The sequence below is a fragment of the Ranitomeya variabilis genome, chromosome 2 (assembly GCF_051348905.1).
Source record: "Ranitomeya variabilis isolate aRanVar5 chromosome 2, aRanVar5.hap1, whole genome shotgun sequence".
Lineage (NCBI taxonomy): Eukaryota > Metazoa > Chordata > Amphibia > Anura > Dendrobatidae > Ranitomeya > Ranitomeya variabilis.
Window position 1 is genome coordinate 1,028,353,827 of NC_135233.1, and position 26,374 is coordinate 1,028,380,200.

The 26,374-nt window shown below is 45.2% G+C and overlaps 1 protein-coding gene across 1 annotated transcript in view; it reads right to left on the minus strand.

Moving 5' to 3' along the window:
- Nucleotides 1-3,398: 3,398 nt before the first annotated feature.
- The window catches only part of LOC143808568 (ribonuclease H1-like), a 180,323-nt gene continuing 157,347 nt past the window's right edge, over nt 3,399-26,374 (minus strand). The window contains exon 7 of the mRNA XM_077291379.1: nt 3,399-3,697. Coding sequence (XP_077147494.1) covers nt 3,620-3,697 — 78 coding nt within the window. The 3' untranslated portion in view covers nt 3,399-3,619. The remainder of the gene's footprint in view (nt 3,698-26,374) is intronic.

Here is a 26,374-nt window from a genome sequence, read left to right on the forward strand (position 1 = left end):
ATGGCAGGTGCATTTTTGAACAATTCACAGCTGACATTAACCCAGAGCCCCATTACTCTGATTGCCAATACAACAGGGCAATTGGGAAGAGCCAATGCAAAGAGACAATTGGTGCATCTAATGTAATTGTCCAATAACCATGGACCTCCCCAGCCCGATATTCGCACTCAGTTGTCCGTTTTACTTTTGCTGGTTACGATAAATGGGGGGGATCCCTCGTAATTTTTTTTTAAATGTATTTAATTAAAAAAAAACTAAACTGTTTAATACGCTGTACAGAGTGCAATTTTATAATGTCAGGGGTTGTGCAATTGTTATCTGTCCAGATCTGTCTCTACAGCATTCATTGCTATCCAAATACGTATGCAAAAAAGGTGCGCTTTAACTGCCAAGAGAAGCAGAATTGGTGCAGAAATTTCTGTATCCAAACACTCAACGTGTGCACATATCCGAAGACTGTTGTTTATGTATGTTAGTTACTATTTTAACAGAAACAAATACTGTGGGGAAAGTAAGTATTTGATACACTGCCGATTTTGTAAGTTTTTCCACATACAAAGAATGGGGTCTGTAATGTTTTTCATAGGTACACTTCAACGGAGACAGAATCTTACCAAAAAAAAATATCCAGAAAATCACATTGTGTGATTTTTACATATTTCATGCAAGAAAATGCAAATTAATTAAATATTCGATACAACAGAAAAACAGAACATATTTGGTACAAAAACATTGGTTTGCAATTACAGAGGTCAGACGTTACCTGTAGTTCTTGATCAAAGTTTGCACACTGCAGCAGGGATTTTGGCCCACTCCCCCCTACAGATCTCCTCCAGATCCAGATCTTTCAAGTTCGGGGCTGTCGCTGGTCAACATGGAGTTTCAGCTCCTGCCAAAGATTTTCTATTGGGTTCAGGTCTGGAGACTGGCTATGCCACTCCAGGACCTTGAAATGCTTCTTGCGCATCCACTCATTAGTTGCTCTGGCTGTGTGTTTCTGGTCATTGTCATGCTGGACGACCCAGCCATGACCCATCTTCAATGGTCTTAGGGTATGTGCACACATTGTGGATTTTGATGCGGATCTGCAGCGTTTTTGGATGCGTGGAAATGCATCAAATCCGCAGTGTAGTGCACAAACAATGTTAGTCAATGGGAAATTGTGAATTGGTGTGCACATGCTGCGGGAAAAAAAAGTGCGGTTTTGCGGTGTTTTATTTTCCGCAGCATGTCAATTTTTTTTGCGGATCTGCAGCGCTTCTGCACCCATTGACTTCCATTGTGTCAGGCATATTCGCAGAAAAACCACAGGTTTAAGAGATCTGCGGATTTGCTGCATTTGTTCATGCGAGAAACGCTGCAGATCGGGAGGGGGAAGAGTGTGTGTGCGGAGATGATGTGTGTGCATGGGTGTGTAGGCAGGCATCGTCCGATGGGACTACTAGTCACGTCTGGTTATGCCTGTTACAGTGACAGCTAGCCGGATGATGGGACAGTAGCAGTCCTATCATCCAGCTACTGTGTTCAAGTGTAAAAAAACAAAAAAAAAAACAAAGAAAAAAAAAAACAAAACACACTCACCAATCGCCTAGTCCCCAAAGACCTCGATCACCTGTAAAAAAAAAACCAAAAAAAAAAAACCCAACAGTATACTCCCTGATCCGATGTAATTTAATAACAAGGGCCCCACGACGATCTCTCGTGGAGAGCTGTCACATCTGCAGATGTGACCGCTCTCCAGGGGCTCCGGTGATACAGTGACAGGAGGTAATCCTCCACCCTGTATCACTCCGCAGTCAGAGGTCGCTGTCACTTGCGGCACCGCTGAGTGGGAAAATTCTCATGCAGCGTTGCAGTAAAGTGAAAGACCTAACTCTGGTAACCTCTTCAATGATGCACTGTAAGAGCCATTATCTCCTGTCAGTGCATCGCGAGAGGCCTATAGAGCAGTCACATCTCCTGATGAGAAGTATTTCGCTGTGTTCCGGGACAGTGCGCCGGCGCATGCGCACTAATGCTTTTCGGCTTTGCCGGCAGTTGGGCAAAGCATACTGCGCATGAGCAAGTCAAGATTGCCTTGCACAGGCGTGTACTACGGAGGACACAGCATGAACTTCAATCCAATATTGCGGCCAGCATGCAGCCAGTGGGTAAGGAAAGGGTGAATCAAACACCCGAAATCCCTGCCCATTTGGCCGCAAACCTGTCCCGCCAAATTCAGGTGACAGGTTCCCTTTAAGAGTCACAGAATCCTCAAAACAGTAAAAGCAGTTCTTTTTTGAGAGTCTTCCAGACTTCATAGGAGAGAGAAGCATGTGTGAATAAAAGTCAGATCAGCTAAACCAGTGTTTTCCCTTTTCAATAATTACCTAAATTTAAAGGGAACCTGTCACCCCCAAAATCATATATGAGCTAAGCCCACCAGCATCAGGGGCTTATCTACAGCATTCTGGAATGCTGTAGATAAGTCCCCGATGTAACCTGAAAGATAAGAAAAAGAGGTTAGATTATACTCACCCAGGGGCGGTCTCGTGCGGTCCGGTCCGATGGGCATCGCGGTCCGGTCCGGGGCCTCCCATCTTCTTACAATGATGTCCTCTTCCTGTCTTCACACTCCGGCGCAGGCGTACTTTGTCTGCCCTGTTGAGGGCAGAGCAAAGTACTGCAGTGCGCAGGCATCGGGAAAGGTCAGAGGCCCAGCACCTGCGAACTGCAGTACTTTGCTCTGCCCTCAACAGGACAAACAAAGTACGCCTGCGCCGGGGCGTGAAGACAAGAAGAGGACGTCATCCTATTAAGATAGGAGGCCCTGGACCGCGACACCCATCGGATCAGACCACCCACCCAGGTGAGTATAATCTAACCTCTTTCTCATCTTTCAGGATTCATCGGGGGCTTAATCGGCAGCATTACAGAATGCTGGAGATACGCCCCTGATGCTGGTGGGCTTAGCTCATCTTCGATTTTGGGGGTGACCGGTTCCCTTTAAATTTTGTTTGTGCCACTTTGTGTGCTAAATACCTACCATAATAATATCTGGCTATGCATTACAATGTATATGTGCAAGTATTTGAAGGTCATAGTTTAATGTTCAACATTGCCTTCTCCATCGGGATATGGAGGTGCTATTTTAACAAGCTTCTAAAGACTTGATGGTAAAAAGAAGCTTCCGTAATAACTGCATTAACTAAATATTTTACTTGATGGCTTTTCCAAATTAAGCACGTTATATCCACCGAAGATGGTATGGATCATGTGTAGAGCGGGGCCAAAATTTGTACTTCAGTGCACAGAGATCACCGTGCTTTCATTGTCCAATCTTTCACAAGTGTATTTTTCCCCCCGATACGACCATTTCTATTCATTTCTCAGCGCCGCCATATTGTACAAGTCAGGTACTTTGAACTGTAACATTTATTAAATGCAGTGTTTTTGAAAACATGGGATAACTCATAATTTGCTTTTTTTCCCTGAAATGCAATAGTTGTACATCCAAACACTTGTGAACAATGAGTTTATATGAGCCTTAACTGCGGCATTATATAATCAACCATCACAAAAAGCAACCATCAAAGAAAAAACATCAGCTCCGGTAATGCACAAGCTGAAAGCCTGCATCTTATTTTCGTGCTCCACTCCTTGCCAGGTGGTCTGCCACTTCATTTCCTGAATTTCCACTGTGTCCAGACACATGTCTCTGCAAAAAAAAAAAAAAAAAGAGAAATGAAGATTACCTCTATTAGATGATGTAAAAGTGCACATTTAAGCAAAAAATGGTTACACATGTAAAAAAAAAATATATACACTGCTCAAAAAAAATAAAGGGACCACTTAAACAGAATATAACTCCAGGTAAATCAAAATTCTGTGAAATCAAACTGTCCACTTATGAAGCTACACTGTTTGACAATCAATTTCACATGCTGTTGTGCAAATGGAATAGACAACAGATGGAAATTGGAAATCATCAAGATACCCTCAATAAAGGAGTGGTTCTGCAGGTGGGGACCACAGACCACATCTCAGTACCAATGCTTTCTGGCTGTAGTTTTGGTCACTTTTGAATGTCAGTTGTGCTTTCACACTCGTGGTAGCATGAGACGGACTCTACAACCCACACAAGTGGCTCAGGAAGTGCAGCTCATCCAGGATGGCACATCAATGTGAGCTGTGGCAAGAATGTTTGCTGTGTCTGTCAGCGTAGTGTCGAGAGTCTGGAGGCATTACCAGGAGACAGGCCAGTACACCAGGAGAAGTGGAGGGGGCCGTAGAAGGGCAACAACCCAGCAGCAGGACTGTTACTTCAGCCTTTGGCAGTGCTCCTCCTGTTCCTCTTTGCACAGAGTCCTGCAAAATGATCTCCAGCAGGCCACAAATGTGCATGTGTCTGCACAAACGGTTAGAAACCGACTCCAGGAGGATGGCCCGAGTGCCCAACATCCACAGATGAGGGTTGTGCTCACAGCCCAACACCGTGCAGGACGCTTGGCATTTGCCACAGAACACCAGGATTGGCAAATTCGCCACTGGTGCCCTGTGCTCTTCACAGATGAAAGTAGGTTCAAACTGAGCACATGTGACAGATGTGACAGTCTGGAGACGCTGTGGAGAGCGATCTGCTGCCTGCAACATCCTTCAGCATGACCAGTTTGGCAGTGGGTCAGTAATGGTGTAGGGTGGCATTTCTTTGGTTAGCACACGGATGGCTGTCGGTCCTCCAAAGATATCCTGACTGCCATTAGGTACCGGGATGAGATCCTCAGACCCATTGTGAGACCATATGCAGGTGCAGTGGGCCCTGGGCTCCTTCTGATGCATGACAATGCCAGACCTTATGTGGCTGAAGTGTGTCAGCAGTTCCTGTATGAAGAAGGCATTGATGCTATGGACTGACCTGCCTGTTCCCCAAACCTGAATCCAATCGAGCACATCTGGGAGACCATATCTCATTCCATCCACCAATGCCATGTTGCACCACAGACTGACCAAGAGTTTACTGATGTTTTAAACCAGGTCTTGAAGGAGATCCCTCAGGAGACATCCGCCGTCTCTTCAGGAGCATGCCCAGCATTCTCAATGCATTCCACTATAGCAGTGTTCCCCAACTCCAGTCCTCAAGAGCCACCAACAGGTCGTGTTTTCAGGATTTCCTTAGTATGGCCCAGGTGATGGAATTGTTGCCTTTCTAGATGATGGAGTTCTCACCTGTGCAATACTAAGGAAATCCTGAAGACATGACCTGTTGGTGGCTCTTGAGGACCGAACTTGGGGAACACTGCACTATATAATGAAGATTTACAACTGGAATATTTCATTCAGTGATAACTAGAATGTGGGATTTTAGTGTTCCCTTTATTTTTTTGATATATTTATATTTAAGGAGTTTCACTGAACTGAATATGACTAAAATAAAATTTATTATACAGTATGATTTACAAGTTCACATGTTCCTGGGAGCATACTATTCCCATGTACATAAATGAGTATTTTGGGGATATTGCTTATATAAAACAAGCACTTTTTTCCACCATTTACAGTTCATGAAAATGTTTAGCCATTCTTGATATATTAACAATTTCTTTGCATAGGTGAGCAACTACAACTGCTGTCCCAGCAACTGTTACCAAAAATGCACAGTGCTTATTAGCGCTTTTCTATTGAGCTTCTAAGCTGGCCAGGATCTGTGTAGCTCTCTGTAACCTCCTAATACTGAACAACTTCAGTGCAGCACTAAAACGGTAGATCGCAGCGGTGCTAATCTCCTAGGCAATGAGCTGTGAACAAAACCCTTTAATTTTACCTATTTGTCATGGTTGTGGACAGGGTTCCTTCCCTGTCCTCTCAGGGTTAATTTTGTATAGCCTCCTTTTGGTTTGGGGAGGCCTATATTTACAAGTCTTTCTGGGGATCCTTGTCATTGATACATCTGTTCTGTCTGTGTGCCTGACCCCCAGGTGGGCCTGCATACTGTGTAGTCCGTTTGCCTTCTTGTGTATGATCTGGTCCGTGTTCTCGTTCTGTGCATTGCTTTGTGATTCCGTGCTGTCTGTTTCTGGCCCTGACCTTCGGCTTGATACTCCTACTAACCCCTTCCCACCGCAGCCCTTTTTCGTTTTTTTCGCTCCCCTCCTTCCCAGAGCCATAACTTTTTTATTTTCCCGTCAATATGGTCATGTGAGGGCTTATTTTCTGAAGGATGAGTTGTACTTTTGAACGCCACCATTGGTTTTACCATGTCTTGTGCTAGAAAAATTCCAAGTGCGGTAAAATTGCAAAAAAAAAGTGCAATTTCACATTTTTTTTTTTTACTAGCTTCACTAAAAGCTAAAACTGACCAGATATTATGATTCTCCAGGTCATTATGAGTTCATTGACACCTAACATGTCTAGGTTATTTCTTATCTAAGTGGTGAAAAAAAAAAATTCAAAAACTTTGCTAAAAAAAACGCCATTTTCCGATACCCGTAGCATCTCCATTTTTTCGTGATCTGGGGTCGGGTTAGGGCTTATTTTTTGCGTGCTGAGCTGACATTTTTAATGATACCACGTTTGTGCAGATACGTTCTTTTGATCGCCCGTTATTGCCTTTTAATGTAATGTCGGAGACCAAAAAAACGTAATTCTGGGGTTTCAAATTTTTTTCTCGCTACGCCGTTTAGCGATCAGGTTATTCCTTTTTTTTTTGTTTGATAGATCGGGCGATTCTGAACGCGGCGATACCAAATATGTGTAGGTTATGGTTTTATTTTGGATGGGGCGAAAGGGGGGGGGGGTGATTGAAACTTATATATTTTTTTGTTTTCTTCATATTTTTAAAAACTTTCTTCACTTTCGCCATGCTTCAGTAGCCTCCATGGGAGGCTAGAAGCTGGCACAACCCGGATCTGCTCAGCTACATAGCAGCGAAGCGATTATCAGATCGCTCCTATGTAGCTTAATTACAGACTTGCTATGAGCGCCGACCACAGGGTGGTGCTCACAGCAGGCCGGCATCAGTAACCATAGAGGTCTCAAGGACCTCTATGGTTACCATCCTGATGCATCGACGATCCCCGATCTTGCGGCGGGGGTCGGCGATGCGCTCATTTCCGGCTGCACGGCCGGAAGCGGTAGTTAAATGCCGCTGTCAGCGTTTGACAGCGGCATTTAACAGGTTAATAGCGGCCGGTGAATCGCGATTTCACCCGCCGCTATTGCAGCTGACATGTCGCGACTTTGATGTGGGCTCACCCCCGGAGCCCACATCAAAGGGGGAGACACTACATGCGCCGTACTAGTACGGTGCATGTCGTGAAGGGGCTAATCTCCTGTCTGCCCCGTTTGTACTGCACCGCTACCTGACCTTTTGCTTCTTCCTGACCACTCAGCGTCTCACTCTTTGGTACTTCGTCGACCTCCTGGCTTGACCGGCAAGTTCAGACTACTCTCCGGTTTCGCCGGTCACCGCAGATACTTGGCGTCTGGCACAGCCTCTGGCCACTCCCCCGGTGGTCACGCATTTCAGGCCCTGAGCTCCGGCATTGCTCCTGCAATGCTCCCCTCTCACCCCCCTGTCCTTCCGTATCTCGTGCACAGACTCCTGCTGTAAGTCTGCAGCAGGGTTCTTGATCCTATTATAAGATCATCATGGTGGCACTTCTCCATATGTCCACCATGAGCCAAGTACACCACTGACCTAAAGGTGGCTATACACTTCTAACCGCTGCAGCTTGAACACTTGACTGAAGTCTTCCTCCAGGCTCCTGCATACACATGTATTCATGTCTCAGAAGAGTGGATAAGAGCCTTCTAGATACCTCAGTCAAGCGTCTTATAGGATTTCAATATTGCCAATCCATTGTTTTCACAGGAAATATGTATTATCCTTCTTAGAGCTCGCTCCCACTGGAAAGTAAATTGGACTAATGCAATCTGATCAAAAATCGAATTTGAGTCGTACCAATTTAATCCTATTGTTCTGTTATCAATTATGGTTTTTTTTCCTGCTCCAATCAGATATGATCCAAATTCGGCATGTTGCAATTTTGTTTCCTAAGTACACAAGTCTATGGGCGAGTGTGAAACATTTCCGTAGACGCCGGCAACAGATGAGATGGAGAACTTACTTTCTCAGTCTCCTCCACAGCTGAGCTGCCATCCTGTCATGCAAGAGGATCAGAGCACAGACATGGATCACACTCGCAGCAGAGCCGGAGCCGAGTGTCATTAGCATATTGCATCCGATGTGATTTGTTAGCGGAACCCCGGCGTTACCCACAACATCAACCATCGGGGGAGACTTGGGACACCCCATAAACATTATAAGGTCAGTAAGTCTGAGCGAAAATCCTATAATGTGTATGGCCATCCTATCTAAAGTATAGGCATATGCAGCCAAGCTTTAAGGAAGACAAGTTGTAGTCACTCGTATCAAGCAAAGCAGGATTTTTTTAATGACGGTACAGACCAAAAGTTTGGACACATCTTCTCATTTAAAGATTTTTCTGTATTTTCATGACTATGAAAATTGTAAATTCACACTGAAGGCATCAAAACTATGAATTAACACATGTGGAATTATATACGTAACAAAAAAGTGTGAAATAACTGAAATTATGTCTTATATTCTAGGTTCTTCAAAGTAGCCACCTTTTGCTTTGATGACTGCTTTGCACACTCTTGGCATTCTCTTGATGAGCTTCAAGAGGTAGTCACCGGGAATGGTTTTCACTTCACAGGTGTTCCCTGTCAGGTTTAATAAGTGTGATTTCATGCCATATAAATGGTGTTGGGACCATCAGTTGTGTTGTGCAGAAGTCTGGTGGATGCACAGCTGATAGTCTTACTGAATAGACTGTTAGAATTTGTATTATGGCAAGAAAAAAGCAGCTAAGTAAAGAAAAACGAGTGGCCATCATTACTTTAAGAAATGAAGGTCAGTCAGTCCAAAAAATTGGGAAAACTTTGTTTTTGCCACTGCATTTGGGGACACTTTCAATCAAGCGCGACAAAGAAACTGGCTCACACGAGGACCACCCCAGGAAAGGAAGACCAAGAGTCACCTCTGCTTCTGAGGATAAGTTTATCAGAGTCACCAGCCTCAGAAATCGCAGTTTAACAGCAGCTCAGATTAGAGACCAGGTTAATGCCACACAGTTGTAGCAGAAGACTCATCTCTACAACAACTGTTAAGAGGAGACTTTGTGCAGCAGGCCTTCATGGTGAAATAGCTGCTAGGAAACCACTGCTAAGGACAGGCAACAAGCAGAAGAGACTTGTTTCAGCTAAACACAAGGAACGGACATTAGACCAGTGGAAATCTGTGCTTTGGTCTGATAAATCCAAATTTGAGATCTTTGGTTTCAAACACCGTGTCTTTGTGCGACGCAGAAAAGGTGAACGGATGGACTCTATATGCCTGGTTCCCACCGTGAAGCATGGAGGAGGTGGTGTGATTGTGTGGGGGTGCTTTGCTGGTGACACTGTTGGGGATTTATTCAAAATTGAAGGCATACTGAACCAGCATGGCTACCACAGCATCTTGCAGCGGCATGCTATTCCATCCGGTTTGCGTTTAGTTGGACAATCATTTATTTTTCAACACCAAGCACACCTCCAGGCTGTGTAAGGGCTATTTGACCAAGAAGGAGAGTGATGGGGTGCTACGCTAGATGACCTGGCCTCCACAGTCACCATACCTGAACCCAATCGAGATGGTTTGTGGTGAGCTGAACCGCAGAGTGAAGGCAAAAGGGCCAACAAGTGCTAAGCATCTCTGGGAACTCCTTCAAGATTGTTGGAAGACCATTCCAGGTGACTACCTCTTGCGGTGGACACCGCGTAACGTTCACACTTCCTTCCCTTCCACAAGTTGACTGACTTGCTTATATATATATATATATATATATATATATATATATATATATATATATATATATATATATACATACAGCAATGAAAAAGAAAATGAGGGCACTCACCAATCTTTCACGTTCTTAGTCCTTTATTGCAACACGATCCAGTTAAAACACATGGCCGGGGAAGAGAGCCGAAGCCCGTGTGAGCAGGCGAGAGACGACAGCTGTTTCGCGCTGTCCTTTGCGCTTCTACAGGTCAGCTTGTGCATAGGTGAAACAGTGGAAATGTAGTGCCGGCCATGACACTGCCCACCACTGTGTCCCCTCCCACAAACCAAACGATACATACATATACTTTAAAAAGCATACTTAAAACCATTAACGCAACCTTAGTTGGTAACAAAACCTTTTGGCAGAGCAGACAATTGGAGACATTTAAAGTTATTCTAGGAACCACAGTTAATCTTTAGAAAGCATAAAGGGTTAATCTTTAGAAAGCATAAAGGGTTAAACCCTCACCGCTACCAACAGCGCACAAGACACTGCAGAATGCACAACTTCTGCCATAATATTCACAAAATTACCCCCCAACATCAGTATAAACATCAGCAAAAAGCAAAGAAACAAAAAAAAACCAAAAAAACCAAATATGTCCTATTTTTCCAAGCAGCAAATCATTAAAGAAATATCGACATATCCACACGGTCATTGAAACCTAGTGGCCCCAATGCTTCACTGCGCAGAATCCATCTCGTCTCACATCTGAGGAGCAGATTATCCAGATCACCTCCTTGTGCCGGCAGACTGACTTTCTCAATCCCGGCGAAGGAGAGGACCCCTGCATCACCGCCATGTGTATCCCTAACATATGTAATTAACCGTGGAACACCTTTCCCTGAGACAATCGATTTGCAATGCTCGCGGAAACGAACATATAGTGGCCGGATCGTCTTTCCCACATAGTAATACCTGCAAGGACAGAAAACAACGTATACTACGTGATCTGTCCTGCATGTGATGAAATCTTTAACCGTGTGCTTCACTGCACCTATATGAAGAGTCCGGTCAGTTACATGTTGCTTACACCAAGGGCAATGCTCACACCTGAAATTACCTTTGGGGATAGCGGTGTTCAGCCAGTTCTGATTTGACAACTACCCGATTCCTCACTAATTTGTCCCTAAAGGTACCTTCACACGAAGCGACGCTGCAGCGATAGCGACAACGATGTCGATCGCTGCAGCGTCGCTGTTTGGTCGCTGGAGAGCTGTCACACAGACCGCTCTCCAGCGATCAACTATGCCGAGGTCCCCTGGTAACCAGGGTAAACATCGGGTAACTAAGCGCAGGGCCGCGCTTAGTAACCCGATGTTTACCCTGGTTACCAGCGTAAAATCTAAAAAAAACAAACAGCACATACTTACATTCACGTCCCCCTGCGTCCACTTCCTGACTGACTGAGCGCCGTACAGTGAGAGCAGAGCGGTGACGTCACCGCTGTGCTGCTTTCACTTTCACTTTGCGGCGCTGAGTCAGAGGAGGAAGCAGACTGCAGGGGACGCAATGTGAGTATGTGCTGTTTGTTTTTTTACATTTTACGCTAGTAACCAGGGTAAACATCGGGTAACTAAGCGCGGCCCTGCGCTTAGTAACCCGATGTTTACCCTGGTTACCAGTGTAAAATATCGCTGGTATCGTTGCTTTTGCTTTCAAACACAACGATACACAGCGATCGGACGACCAAATAAAGTTCTGGACTTTATTCAGCGACCAGCGACATCACAGCAGGATCCTGATCGCTGCTGCGTGTCAAACGAAACGATATCGCTAGCGAGGACGCTGCAACGTCACGGATTGCTAGCGATATCGTTATAATGTCGTTTCGTGTGAAGGTACCTTTAGTCTGATGCTCCGTTTATTTGCTATGAGGGGACCCCTAGACACTACCTCAGCCAACTCCTTGTCCCGACCTAAGATATGCCAATTTTTCTTAATGGCTAATCTGATTTGCTGGTCCATATTGCTGTATTGAAAACTGAAGGTAAACCTTCTCTCTACGTCAACCCTATTAGAAGGCACCTTCCTTACGTTCTTGTTTATGCAACTCCTCTCACTTCTCACTTTTTCCTTTTCTGTCATTAAAGCCCTATCAGGATACCCTCTTTGAATCTAGTCTCCATCTCATTTAGCTGCCGATCAAAACCCTCATCAGTATTAACCCTACTCACTCAGAAACTGACTATAGGGCAAAGAGCGTTTTGTATGCATTGGGTGGAAACTATTATATATATATAATTTTCCAGTTCGTTCCAAACGGATGCAAATCAAGTAATTACCACCAGGGTCCTATTAAGTATACCAATACATCTAGCACACTGATGAAGGTCAAGTACAGACCGAAACATTTATGACTACTGTATGTAAATAAACCCCCCTGTTTTGCATCACATTTTATTGGAGTGTGCTAGTTACTTACATTCTGCATATCAAGGTTTGGGAAACTAACTGTGCACCTCCACTCACAGGCTGTGCTGAACATTCTTTATACCATGGGAAAAATCCACGACCTGCCACTGGGGCCAATCCAGACTGAGCCTGTACGGAGGAGGCATTCCAAAAGGAGAGTGACAACAGACCCGTGTCCCTAAGGTTCCTTCGTGTTGCAGCTATTAAGTGTTGGTGGTGCCAAAGGCCCAGGCATACGGATGTCAACTGCCCCCTAACAACTGAACCCACGGACTGCGGGTATACTCGCCAAGTGTATGTACGCCCAGACCCATCTACTCCGCCACTACAGGCACAGTCAGTACCGAACCCCCAATTTTGCAAAGTACTCGTTAACAGGAACCAAACAGACACTCTCTTGGACTGGGGAAGCCTAGCGACTCTGGTACATGGGTCCCATTTTGCTTGGGACAACCCCACTGGTCGGATGGTGGGGGTGTTATGCATACATGGGGAACTCCGAGAGTACCCGACCGTAGAGGTTAAGTTTTCCACCTTGTGTGGAGAGATAAGACATATGGTGGGAGTGGTAACGACTCTTCCGTATGGATTCGTATTGGGAAGAGACTTACCCCTGTTCTGGTCCCTGTGGGAGACCAGGGTTAACCCTCCCAAGGTAAATGTTATTCTGGGCACGGAACCTAAAGAACCTCAAGTTAGGGATACCTGCTGTAGGGGGTCGCCAACCTAGGGACAGAGTAACCCCTATAGGTTCCCCTAGAGGTATTGGCAGGAGAGGTCAAGGAGATCCCATAGATCACCCGAGCTGGAAGTGTCCCCTGGTAAGTTCGGGACAGCTCAGCTCCAGGATCCCACCCTTGCTCGAGCACAAGAAAGGGATGAGAGGTTAATGGAATGCCGCAGCAACCAGGTGCAGAAATGTTTTTTTCCCGCATGGCTGTCAACCAAGACCTATTGTACAGGGTTGATAAAATCCAGGATGAAGTGGTAGAACAACTGATCGTGCCCCAATCCTACAGTCGTGCAGTGCTCGAGATGGCTCACATCCACATGCTGGGAGGGCACTTAGGGGGCAAATAGACGCAGGAACGCATACTACAGCATTTTTTTTTTAACCCAGGTCCACGTAGAGGTCCAGAGGTTCTGTGACACGGGTCTGTAGTGCCAACTGACCTCACACCCACTACAAACTACCTGAGTCCATAGGTGCTTCTGCCTATCATAGATGTACCTTTGAGAAAATTGCAATGGATCTAGTGGAGCCGATCGTAAAAATCAGCCCCGGGCCACCAACACATATTGGGGGCTGTAGATTACGCCACCCGGTGCCCGGAGGCCATTCTGCTTCGGCACACGTCAGCCAAACTTATCGCCCAGGAGTTGTTTGCCATGTTGGGTCACCTTGGGCTACCAAAGGAGATCCTCACAGATCAGGGGACTCCTTTTATTTCCAATATGACAAAGGAACTGTGCGAGCTTCTAAAATTTACAGTTGTGCACATCAGTGTATCACCCCAGACCAACGGGTTAGTAGAGCGCCTCAACCAACCCTCAAATCCATGTTGAAGAAAGTAGTCTCCAAGGATGAAAGGAATTGGGGCATGTTGTCCTACTTGATGTTCGTCATTTGGGAGGTACCGCAGGCTTTTGCATTGAAAAGTCAAATGGCGCTCCTTCGCTTCCAAGCTCTTCCATGCGCCCAAACAGTGGTTTACCCCCATATATCTGGTATCGGAGTACTCAGGACAAATTATACAACAACTTTTGGGGTCCATTTTCTCCTGTTACCCTTGGTAAAATAAAACAAATTGGAGCTGAAGTAAATTTTCTGTGTAAAAAGTTAAATGTTCTTTTTTACTTAAACATTCCAAAAATTCCTGTGAAACACCTGAAGGGTTAATAAACTTCTTGAATGTGGTTTTGAGCACCTGGAGAGGTGCAGTTTTTAGAATGGTGTCACACTTGGTTATTTTCCATCATATAGACCCCTCAAAATGACTTAAATGAGATGTGGTCCCTAAAAAAAAAAAATGGTGTTGTAAAAATGAGAAATTGCTGGTCAACTTTTAACCCTTATAACTCCCTAACAAAAAAAAAAAAAAAAAAAAAATCGGTTCCAAAATTGTGCGGATGTAAAGTAGACATGTGGGAAATGTTACTTTTTAAGTATTTTGTGTGACATAACTGATTTAATTGCATAAAAATTCAAAGTTGGAAAATTGCGAAATTTTCAAAATTTTCGCCAAATTTCCTTTTTTTTTCACAAATACACGCAGGTAATATCAAAGAAATTTTACCACTATCATGAAGTACAATATGTCATGAGAAATCTGTCAGAATCACAGGGATCCGTTGAAGCGTTCCAGAGTTATAACCTCATAAAAGGACAGTGGTCAGAATTGTAAAAATTGTCCCGGTCATTAACGTGAAAATCACTGAAGAATTGTTCCTATCCGGCCTCCCCCATTCTTTTTTAATTAAGGCCTGGATATTCTCATTAAGTGGAAACACCCTGCGTTTCTTTTGGTCTAAACTTCCAAACATAACATCTTGGACAGATTTTTCAGGATGAGGGTCAACCAGCCCCATAGTGGATCTCACTGCCTTTACTAACTCGTCAACCTCATCCAGGGGAAAACAATGACGCCCCCCCTATTCCCTCATCTGAGGATGAGGAAGAGTCTGATATATCTGAGTCTAAGTCAGAAGAAGAGGGGTCGGACTGGGAGGAAATTATAGTATCCGTTTTTCTTTTTTTAGTTTTAATACCATGTTTTATGGATGAAATTGCACTCTGAGCCTCCAATTACAGATCTAAGTTCCAAAGCAAAATCTGGGGTTTCCTCAAAAAGAAATTGCTGTGTACAGGAATTGCAGAGCTTCTTGTTCCAGGATTCCGGCAAGGCTCTGTTACAGGTGGGAAAACTCCTGTTTTTCATTTTCCCTGATCTCTTTCCCTATTAAGGGGAAAAGCCGGATTACTCACCGGTAATGCTCTTTTAATGAGTCCACGACAGCACCCCACATGAGAGAGAGGGATCCGCCCCATAGGAACAGGAAACCTACAGAATAAAAGGAGGCGGTCCCCTCTCCTCCTCAGTTTAGTTTACAGAGTACAAAAAGGGAACCGCAAAAGCTTTAGTATTAATTCTTATTCAGCAACATAAATATCTTAAACTCTATACAACCATTATTTGTGAATTTAAAAGGAAGAGCTGTGCATAACTTAGGGAGGGTAGTAAATGGGTGCTGTCGTGGACTCATTAAAAGAGCATTACCGGTGAGTAATCCGGCTTTTTACCCTTCGCCACGACAGCACCCCACATGAGAGATTTTCAGAGATTCATTATTTGGGTGGGATTACTGTATTAAGAACAGCTCTACCAAAGGTTAGATCAGAAGATGTAGATAGATCAAGTCTATAATGGTTGTAAAAGGTAGAAGGTGTAGACCAAGTTGCGGCCTTACATATTAAATGGATTGGTACATCTGCTTGTTCCGCCCAGGAGGAAGCCATGGCTCGTGTTGAGTGCGCTTTAATACCCGCTGGAGGAATCTCGCCTTTTGATGTATAGGCCAAGCAGATAGCATCTCTAATCCATCGAGATATGGTAGCTCTCGTGACCCCATGTCCTTTCTTGTGGCCCTGAAAGGAGATAAACAGAGCCCTACTCTCCCTCCATGTCTGACACCTTTCTATATAGGTCAGGATGGCTCTTCTGACATCTAAGGTGTGGAATTTATGCTGTTCTGGAGTTACAGGTGAATCAAAAAAGGAAGGGAGAAATATCTCTTGGGACCTGTGGTAGGTGGACGCTACCTTAGGGAGGTATGAGGGGTCTGGTTTTAGGACTATCCGATCATGGAATATCAGTAAGAAGGGTGGGTCTACTGATAGGGCCTGGATGTCGCTAACCCGTCTAGCTGAGGTTAGGGCTACCAAGAGGGCTACTTTATATGTCAGGATTTTTAAAGGTATTGAATCTAGTGGCTCAAATGGGGAGCTGGTTAAGGCCTCTAGCACTAGATTTAAATCCCACGGAGGTAGACGGGGAATATGGACCGGTTTACTACGTTCACAAGATTTTATGAATCTGGAGATCCACCTATTAGCTGCTATATTGCATCCATATAGGGCTCCTAATGCCGAGACCTGAACTCTTAAGGTGTTTACAGATAACCCCAACTCTCGGCCTTTTTGCAAGAACTCTAGAATAGGTGTGACTGGAACTTGCTTAGTGAACGGTACCGTGTAAAAGTCTAAGAATTTATTCCATACCCTACTATATATCAGGGTGGTAGATCTTTTCCTGCTCAATAAGAGGGTGTTTACTAGTTCTGCTGAGAACCCTCTTGATCTTAGTAGTTGCCTCTCAAATTCCACGCCGTCAAGTGAAGACCTTTCACTTGCGGGTGGAAAAAGGGGCCTTGGGACAGCAGCTTCTTGTCTGATGGGAGAATCCATGGATCGCATAGGCACATGGTCTGGAGACAAGAGAACCATGGTCTTTTCGGCCAGAATGGTGCAATGAGGATCACTCTTGCTTGTTCCCTCCTGATTTTTCTGATCACTAGAGGAATCAGAGACATCGGAGGAAAGGCGTATGCCAGCTGGAACCTCCAAGGATGGTGGAGAGAGTCCAACATATCTGGGTGATCCATGGCGTTCAGGGAAGCGAACCTTCTTACTTGCCGGTTGTCTTTTGTGGCAAATAGGTCGATTTGTGGTATCCCCCATGATTCTGTTATCATACTGAATATGGATCTGTTTAAGGTCCATTCCCCTTGACGTAACTCGTTTCGGCTGAGGTAGTCTGCCCTGATGTTCTCTACACCTCTGATGTGCAGGGCTGTTAGGGATGTTAGATGAGTCTCTGCCAGCTGGAAGATGTCTGCAGCTATGGTCATTAGACTTCCTGACCTTGTACCACCCTGACGGTTCACATATGCCACTGTGGTGGAATTGTCCGAGTAAATTCTTACATTTGCTCCTTGAATCTGCGGAAGAAAGTGATTTAAGGCATATTCTACCGCTTTTAACTCCTTCCAATTGGAGGAATATGACAATTCTGCCTGGTCCCAAGTATCTTGGGCCAGACTCTTTCATATGTGCTCCCCACCCAATAGGGCTGGCGTCGGTGGTAATTATTTTAGACGGGTCTATTATCCATGGTACACCCTCTGAGAGGTGGTCCATGTCTAGCCACCAGGATAGTGATTCTAAGACATCTTTGGAAAGAGTTATTCTGCTTTCTAGATGTCCGTCTTTTCCCTGAGCCGACAATACCTCATACTGTAATTGACGAGTATGAAATTGTGCCCATGGTACAGCAGGGATACATGATGATAATGACCCCAGTAAAGACATGCCCTTCCTTAATGTCATGTAGGGGTTGCGTATTGCGTCTGATACCCTTGATTGTATAGTCAGTTTCTTTGCCTGGGGGAGGAAGCATCTCTGACTTACGGAGTCTAGCTGGATTCCTAGAAATGTCTGGACAGTTTCTGGATTCAGCCGGGATTTTTCGAAGTTGACGATCCAACCTAACTCCTGTAGGGACGAGATCGTATTAGATAGACGGGTTTTACACTGAAGCATAGAGTTTCCCACCACTAGAAAGTCATCTAGGTAGGGTATTATCAAGGTATCTCGTTGACGTAGATGAGCCATCACTTCTAATATCACCTTAGTGAAGATGCGGGGAGCCATAGAAAGCCCAAATGGCATTGCAACATACTGAAAGTGACGAACCTGTCCTTTTCCAGGGTGACTGCTACCCTTAGATACTTTTGATGTTCGGCATGTATGGGAAGATGATAATAGGCATCCTTTAAGTCTATTCCGGCCATGACACACCTAGGAAACAAGAGTTTTATGGTTGAACTAATGGATTCCATTTTGAAGGTATGATTACGCAGGAAGGCGTTTAATCTTTTGAGATTTATGATGGTTCTAAATGAACCATCAGGCTTATTGATCAAGAATAAAGGGGAATAGAACCCCTTCCCTTCTTGATCCTGGGGAACTTCTATCAGGACTTTTTTAGACAGAAGAGATAGGATCTCTGATTCCAGAGCCCTTTGTTGGTCTTGACCTTTTGGAGATGTTACTATAAAGGAATCCCAAGGGATTCGGTCAAATTCCAATTTTAGGCCGTATTGTACAATGTCCAGAATCCACTGGCTGGATGTTATTTGTTCCCATCTGGGGAGGAAGAATTTTAATCTGCCGCCCACCTCCTGGTTAGCGGTATTTGCGTTTCGGGTTATGGGACCCGCTAAAAAAGGCACCTTTTTGCTTCGGGTCCTTCGACTCCCATCGCTCCCTTTGTTCGAACGGCTTGTTCCTGGTAAAGGGACGTCTTCTGAAGGCTCTCCTGTAGGATGGAAGATACTGGTTAGGGAAGCCTTTTTTCCTTTCTCCTGCTTTACTCAGGAGTTCATCCAGCGCTTTTCCAAAAAGGAACTCACCCTGGCAGGGGATCGCACAAAGTTTTGCTTTGGCCTGTGCGTCCCCTTTCCAGTTCTTTAGCCAGAGTGCTCGCCGGGCTGTGTTCACTAGGCCGGCTGACCTGGCTGCTAGGCGTAGCGAATCCACAGAGGCATCAGCCAGGAATGCTACTGCTTCTTTGATTAGAGGGAATTTCGGCAGGATTGACTCTCTCGAAGTTCTACCTCTAATCTGTTCCTCCATCCACACTAGTAGTGACCTCGCAGTGCAGGTACTAGATATGGCGGTCCTGAACGCCCCCGTGTTGGCTTCCCACGACCTTTTTAGTAAAGCTTCTGCTTTACGGTCCAGCGGATCTGTCAGGACTCCTGAATCCTCCACCGGTAAGACCGACTGTTTGGTTGTGGAGGCTACAGCGGCATCAACCTTCGGCACCTTTGACCAGGTATTTAGCTCCTCGTCGCTGAAGGGATAGCGTCTTTTAGAGGATGATGGTAGAAAACCTCTATTTTGCTTATCCCACTCTTTTTTTACTATTTCTTTAATAGTTTTTATGACGGGGAAGGACCTACGTTTCCTCTGTCCTAACCCCGCGAACATGATGTCCTGAGCCGATTTACTTTCTTTCTCATCTGAGCACCCCATCGTGCTTCTGACAGATTTTATTAAATTGTCCACACTGCTGTTGGGAAGACAAAGTCCCCCTTCAGTCTCGGATGAGCTCGGCTGGGATTCCGCTTCACCTGAGGATATACATACATCCTCTGACTGTGAACTGACTGGAGATTTGGACCTACTAAGCTGACGGGTACTGGTGGTACTTGTCTGCGCCAACCCCTGCATTTCTTCCCGGATTATGGCTCTGACATCTGATGGAGTCATTATGTTTTCCTGCCGTAAGGTTTGCATGATACACTCCGAACACAGTTTTTTAACATAATCATCCGGGAGGGGCTGCGTACATAAAGCACATTTCTTGTGCTTGGACTTGTGTGTCCTTTTCTTAGTCTAGAGGAAAGATACAGGAGGAACATATATCAGCATATAGGAAGAGACTCTTTCAAAAACTCACCCAGTGAAGCTGACAGGTACCGGTTCTGGAGGCGGATTTCGTTTGGTGGTAGAACCCTTCTCTGGAGGTCGACCACCACTCTTTGTGCTGCTCCTAGCGCTTCTCTCCTTGCTAGGAGAACGCTGTTGCACTGCGGGCAAGTGCGCATCGTCGGCCGGTGAAGCCATCTTACACACACCGGCCCGACGCTAGCGCTGCATTTTTGAATCTGCCGCCCATTCTCCTGCCTCCCCGGACCAACCCGGAAGTGCTCCAGCGACTTCCGGGTTAGACGCGCCGCTCTCACTCACCATGCGGCGGCTAGGGATATTAAGCCGGCCGCAGCAGCGCGCGCGTCCTCACGGTGCCGGGCGGACCCACGGTGACCGGACCCGGACCGTGGATGCTTGGCCAGACGAGGGGGGAGGCTGCAAGCAGGGGCTCCCCCGCCGCTGCTTCTGGAACCGCAGCCCCTGCCGTTCCCTCAGATACCGACGCAGGCGGGTGCATGGCCCAGGGATCCTCTTCATCTGTAGGTAAGCTGGGTCCCTGTAGGAACAGGAAACCTAAACTGAGGAGGAGAGGGGACCGCCTCCTTTTATTCTGTAGGTTTCCTGTTCCTATGGGGCGGATCCCTCTCTCTCTCATGTGGGGTGCTGTCGTGGCGAAGGGTAAAAAGAAGGGCTCCAAATTACCATGTTGAACTTTCTTGAAGGTCACTCACCAGTGGATGCGATCGCAGGTACCGGTTCTGGAGGGGGTATAGGATCCTGTACAGGATCATCCACAGAAGGTGACTTGCTCATCACAGCAGATCTGCTGCGCTGCGTGGAGTGGCTTCTTTGCGGCTTGTGGTGGTGGTGCTGATGCTGCCTAGGCTGTGGCTCCTGTAGCTGTTCTCCATTTTAAGAGGGACGGATTCAGCCAGGAATACTCCAATGCAGCAGTTTTTTTAAATCTGCTGCGTGTGACGTCACTTCCGGTCCTCCACTGCACTGTTACTCCTTCTGGGTCACCGGGCGGGCGCATACGCAGTATTCCACTTCTGGAGCGGCTGCCATCTTGTTCCAACTGTGTCCTCTGGCACCATTCTCATGTACCTCAGACTGGACCCTGGCATCACCTGCCTCCTCTACGGAGCCGCTTCCCCCTGCAGACCCATTGGTCCCAGCAGTGGCGGCTTTGGGCACCACACAGGCTGTGGCAGGGGCCTCCCCACTACCAATATCCAGACTGGCCATCCCCAGATTTTTGGCTCCTGCCTCTTTCTTCCAGGTACCGCACACGGAAGGTTTACCCTTCTGGGACAGGAAACCAACTGATACGAGTGGGAGGTACCACCCTTTTATCTGTAGGTTTCCTGTCCCTGAAGGGCAGATCCCCTCTCTCCGTGCTGCTGTGATGAGGGACTGAGAAGGGGGCTGTTTTCCCAACTTTCCAAGCTTCAATTTTCATAGAGAAAAGATTGGAGCTGGCTGTTGTAAGAAAAATAAATTAAAAAAAACCCCAGCCTTTGGGCCCAAATTAGGCCATGTTCAGTAAATGGTCAGTATTTTACTTCAGTAGTTGTAAGCCCAAATCAGGAGTAGAACAATTAGAGGCAAATACGTAAGCTACTTACCGGTAGCGGTGTGTTGTGAACTCTGTTTCCGGGCTCCCTCCTGTGGTCATGAGTGGTACTGTGTGAGTTCTCTCTTTGGGCTCCTCCTGGTGGCCCTTTTTGTTATTTTGCAGGTTTCTGGCAGGATCAGCTGTCTCATCATCTGCTAGTTAGGTTTCCTATTTAATCCACCTGGTCCTTCATTCCTTGCCTGTTGCCGTTTTATTCAGTGCTATTCTGATTGCTCCTGTCTACATCCATTATCAGTCTCTCCAAGAGAAGCTAAGTTCTGTTTGCTTATTTTTGCTCATCTGTGTTCAAGATGTTTCCTAGTATATGATGAGTTTTTGTCCAGCTTGCTAATATGTGATTTCCCTGCTTGCTGGTGCTCTGGGGTGCTGAGTTGCTCCCCCCACATCGTTAGTTGGTGTGGGGGTTCTCGCATTCTCTGCGTGGATATTTTTGCATAAGGTTTTTTACTGACCGCACAGATCCCTTGCTATTTTCTGCTATCTAGCGTTAGCGGGCCTCATTTGCTTAACCTGTTTCATCTCTGCGTTTGTCTTTTCCTCTTAACTCACCGTTATTATTTGTGGGGGGCTTCTATATCTCTGGGGGATTTCTCTGAGGCAAGTGAGGTCTTACTTTCTCTTTAGGGGTAGTCAGTTTCTCAGGCCGTGAAGAGACGTCTAGGATTTCAGGAAACGTTCCACGGCTGCCTATAGTGTGTGCGGTTAGGATCAGGTTTGCGGTTAGTCCAGTTACCACATCCCCAGAGCTCGTCCTATTATTTTCTACTTAGCTGGTTAGATTTGTGATCCTAAGCCACTAGGATCATAACAGCGGTGTTTTTTCAGGAGCCCATGACAGCACTACGAGAGGGGATCCGCCCTTCAGGGACAGAAAACCTACAGACATAAAAGGGCGGTACCTCTCTACCGCATAAGTTACTTTCAGAGCATGAGAGGACCCCCTTGGTTAGTAACACAGATACAGCATAAACTATGGTACAATTCACCATGTGAGTGAACGCAAGATTTAAAGGAAAACGAAAGTGTTGCGCCATCCGAGAAAGAATAGGGTAGGGAATATAAGGGTGCTGTCATGGGCTCCTGAAAAAACACCGCTACCGGTAAGTAGCTTACGTATTTATTCAGTCGCCATGACAGCACTACGAGAGACTTTCAGAGAAGTAAGAAAGATTTAGGGAGGGATAACTGCTTCAAGCACCCTTCTCCCAAACTTGAGGTCGGAGGAGCCACCCAGATCCAATCTATAGTGTTTAAGAAAGGTAGATGGAGAAGACCATGTGGCTGCCTTACAAATGTCTTCAATCGACACCTCTGATCTCTCCGCCCAGGATGTTGCCACGGTTCGAGTGGAGTGAGCCTTTATACCTACCGGGATCTCCATGCCACCTGCTGTATAAGCGAGAGAGATCGCCTCCCTGATCCATCTGGCTAGTGTGTTTTTAGATACTCCAAGACCATTTCTAACTCCCTGATAACTCCTTATTTATATCTTTTTCCCAGGTATCTAACTGAAATATATTTAAGAAGGCATCTTCTTGCATCTAAAGAATGAAATCTATATTCCTTATTAGTAGGATTAGAACAAAACGAAGGTAGGAGCACCTCTTGTAACCTATGAAATTTTGAAGCAACTTTTGAAAGATAAAAGGGGATCAGGTTTCATAATAACTCTCCTCCCTAAACTGCATGTATGGAGGTTGTCTAGATAATGCTTGTAGATCACTAACCCTTCTTGCGGACGTGAGTGCAACTAAAAGGGCTGTTTTAACCGACAGACTTTTTATTGGGACAGTATCAATAGACTCGAATGGGGCTTGCGTTAAAGCTGAGAGTACAAGATTTAGGTCCCATGGAACTATTTTTTGTTTAATGACTGGTCTGGATCTAGTAACCGCTTTAAAGAACCTGGATATCCAGTGATTGCTGGCTAAGTTAGAATTGTATAGCGCCCCCAGAGCCAACACTTGATCTCAGAGTGCTTGTGGCTAAACCCATTTCTAGGCCCCTTTGTATTAATCAAATTTTAGAATTTTTACAAAGTTTCTGGTCAATCTGCACTACTGAACTTGATAGAAATTTTTTCCAAACCCTGATAAATGTTTGTCGTGGAGGTTTTCCTACTCTTTAGAAGTGTATTTACAAGATCTCGAGAAAACCCTTTCCACCTTAGTAGCGATCTCTCAAATTCCACGCTGCTAGGTGTAAATTGGCTACTCGTGGATTGAGAACTGGGCCCTGGGAGAGGAGATCTGGTAATTCTGGGAGAATCCATGGTTGGGTAATAGACATCTTCCTCAACCAAGGAAACCACGTCCTCCTGGGCCTGAACGGGGCTATCAGGATTACACGGGCCCTGTCTTCCCGTATTTTCCTCAGAACTATAGGAATTAGGTTTAGAGGGGGAAAGGCATAAGCGAGACTGAAGTGCCAAGAGATTAGAAGAGCGTCCACTGCATACGGGTTGATCCTTGGATTTAAAGAACAGAATTGGTGTAGTTTTCTGTTTCCTCGGTTGGCAAAAAGATCTATTTCTGGACATCCCCGTAAATGCACGATCTGATTGAAGATGGCCCGATTTAGTGACCAGTCCCCTTGCCTGAGTTTGTTGCGGCTTAGATAGTCGGCCATGGTATTGAGCTTTCCCCTATGTGAAGAGCCGTAAGAGAAAGTAGGTGATTCTCGGCCATCTGAAAAATACGATCCGCAACATCCATTAATGAACCAGACCGCGTACCTCCTTGATGGTTAATATAGGCTACGGTTACCTGGTTGTCCAAAAACAGCCTGACGTGTCAACCCTGTAGGGGTATAAGAAAACTATTTAACGCGCGCTCTACCGCTAACAATTCTTTTAGATTGGAGGAGTTTTGTTCAGACTGGGACCACAGTCCCTGGACCCAATTATTCTCCAAGTGTGCCCCCCAACCCTTGGGGCTAGCATCAGTAGTTATTATCCGTGTTATAAGATTTGTCCAGGCAACCCCTCTACGAAGATTTGGTATGTGCGTCCACCAATTTAATGAATGAATAGTTTCCACAGATAGTGAAAATTTACTTTCAAGATTAGCTCCTAGCCGACGAGAATTATGTAGGACAACCCACTGCAGTGTCTGATGTGAGGCTGAGCCCAGAGAACCGCCGGAATACAAGATGTAAGTGAACCCAAAAGTGACATCGCTCCTCTTACGGAGACTAATGGATTGCTAATCATTCTGGTGGCCAGCCGTTGAATACTATCCACTTTTGAATCCGGCAGGAGACATTCCTGCTGACTAGAGTATGACAAGACCCAAAAATTCCTGTGATTTTAAGGGCTGCAAACGAGATTTTTTGAGATTAATGATCCATCCTAATTTGTGCAATGCCGCTATCACCTTCCCCAATTGGTCTTTACAATGCGATTCTGAATGTCCCACAATCAATAAATCATCTAGGTAGGGAATTATTAATATGTTCTGTTTGTGAAGGTGCGCCATAACCTCTACCATGATTTTAGTAAATACACGGGGTGCAACTGCAACACCAAAGGGAAGTGCCTGATATTGAAAGTGTTCTACTGTGCCAGCAAGTGAAACCGCCACCCTAAGAAACCGTTGATGATCTACATGTATTGGGACATGATAATAGGCGTCTTTTAGATCTAAGACAACCATGAAGCAATTGTTAAACAGAAGCTTTATTGCTGTCTTTACAGACTCCATTTTGAAGGATGGGACCAGCAAAAATTTATTCAGGCCTTTTAAGTTGATGGTACGATATGATCCATCAGGTTTTTTGACCAGGAACAAAGGGGAATAGAACCCCTTACCTCTTTCTTCCGTGGGCACTTTAATCAGAACCCTTTTTTGTTGGAGTTCCTGAACTTCCGACTCCAGTGCCAATTGTTCTGTAGGAGAAGAACGGATAGGCGTCAATTTAAATTTGTCCTGAGGAACTTGATAGAATTCGAACCTCAGACCCCTTTCAATAATACTGAGAATCCATGGGCTATTGGTGATCTGTATCCAGGCCGGATGGTAGGCTAAAAGTCTACCCCCCACCTGGTCCACCAGTCATTGTGGCTTTTTAAAGTCCCGAGAGGAATTAAACATATATCCTCTACCTCTTCTCCTGTAGCTGTCATGTCTGGTTGATTCTCTGTTTGAATCTGTTTGATCTTCTGCGGTCAGACCATCCTCTGTTGTAGTCCCGTCTATAAAAGGGCCTTCTAACCCCTTCACCCCCAAGGGTGGTTTGCACGTTAAGGACTGGGCCAATTTTTACAATTCTGACCACTGTCCCTTTATGAGGTTATAACTCTGGAACGCTTCAACGGATCCTGGTGATTCTGACACTGTTTTCTCGTGACATATTGTACTTCATGATAGTGGTAAAATTTCTTTGATATTACCTGCGTTTGTTTGTGAAAAAAGCGGAAATTTGGCAAAAATTTTGAAAATTTCGCAATTTTCCAACTTTGAATTTTAATGCAATTAAATCACAGTGATTTCTCACACAAAATTTTTAATAAGTAACATTTCCCACATGTCTGCTTTACATCAGCACAATATTGGAACCAAATTTTTTTTTTTTGTTAGGGAGTTAAGGGTTTAAAGTTGAACAGCAATTTCTCATTTTTACACCATTTTTTTTTTTTTTTTTGGGACCACATCTCATTTGAAGTCATTTTGAGGGGTCTATAAAGTGTGACACCATTCTAAAAACTGCACCCCTCAAAACCACATTTAAGAAATTTATTAACCCTTCAGGTGTGTCACAGGAATTTTTGGAATGTTTAAATAAAAATGAACATTTAACTTTTTTACACACAATTTATTTCAGCTCCAATTTGTTTTATTTTACCAAGGGTAACAGGAGAAATTGGACCCCAAAACTTGTTGTACAATTTGTCCGGAGTACGCTGATACCCCATATGTGGGGGTAAACCACTGTTTGGGC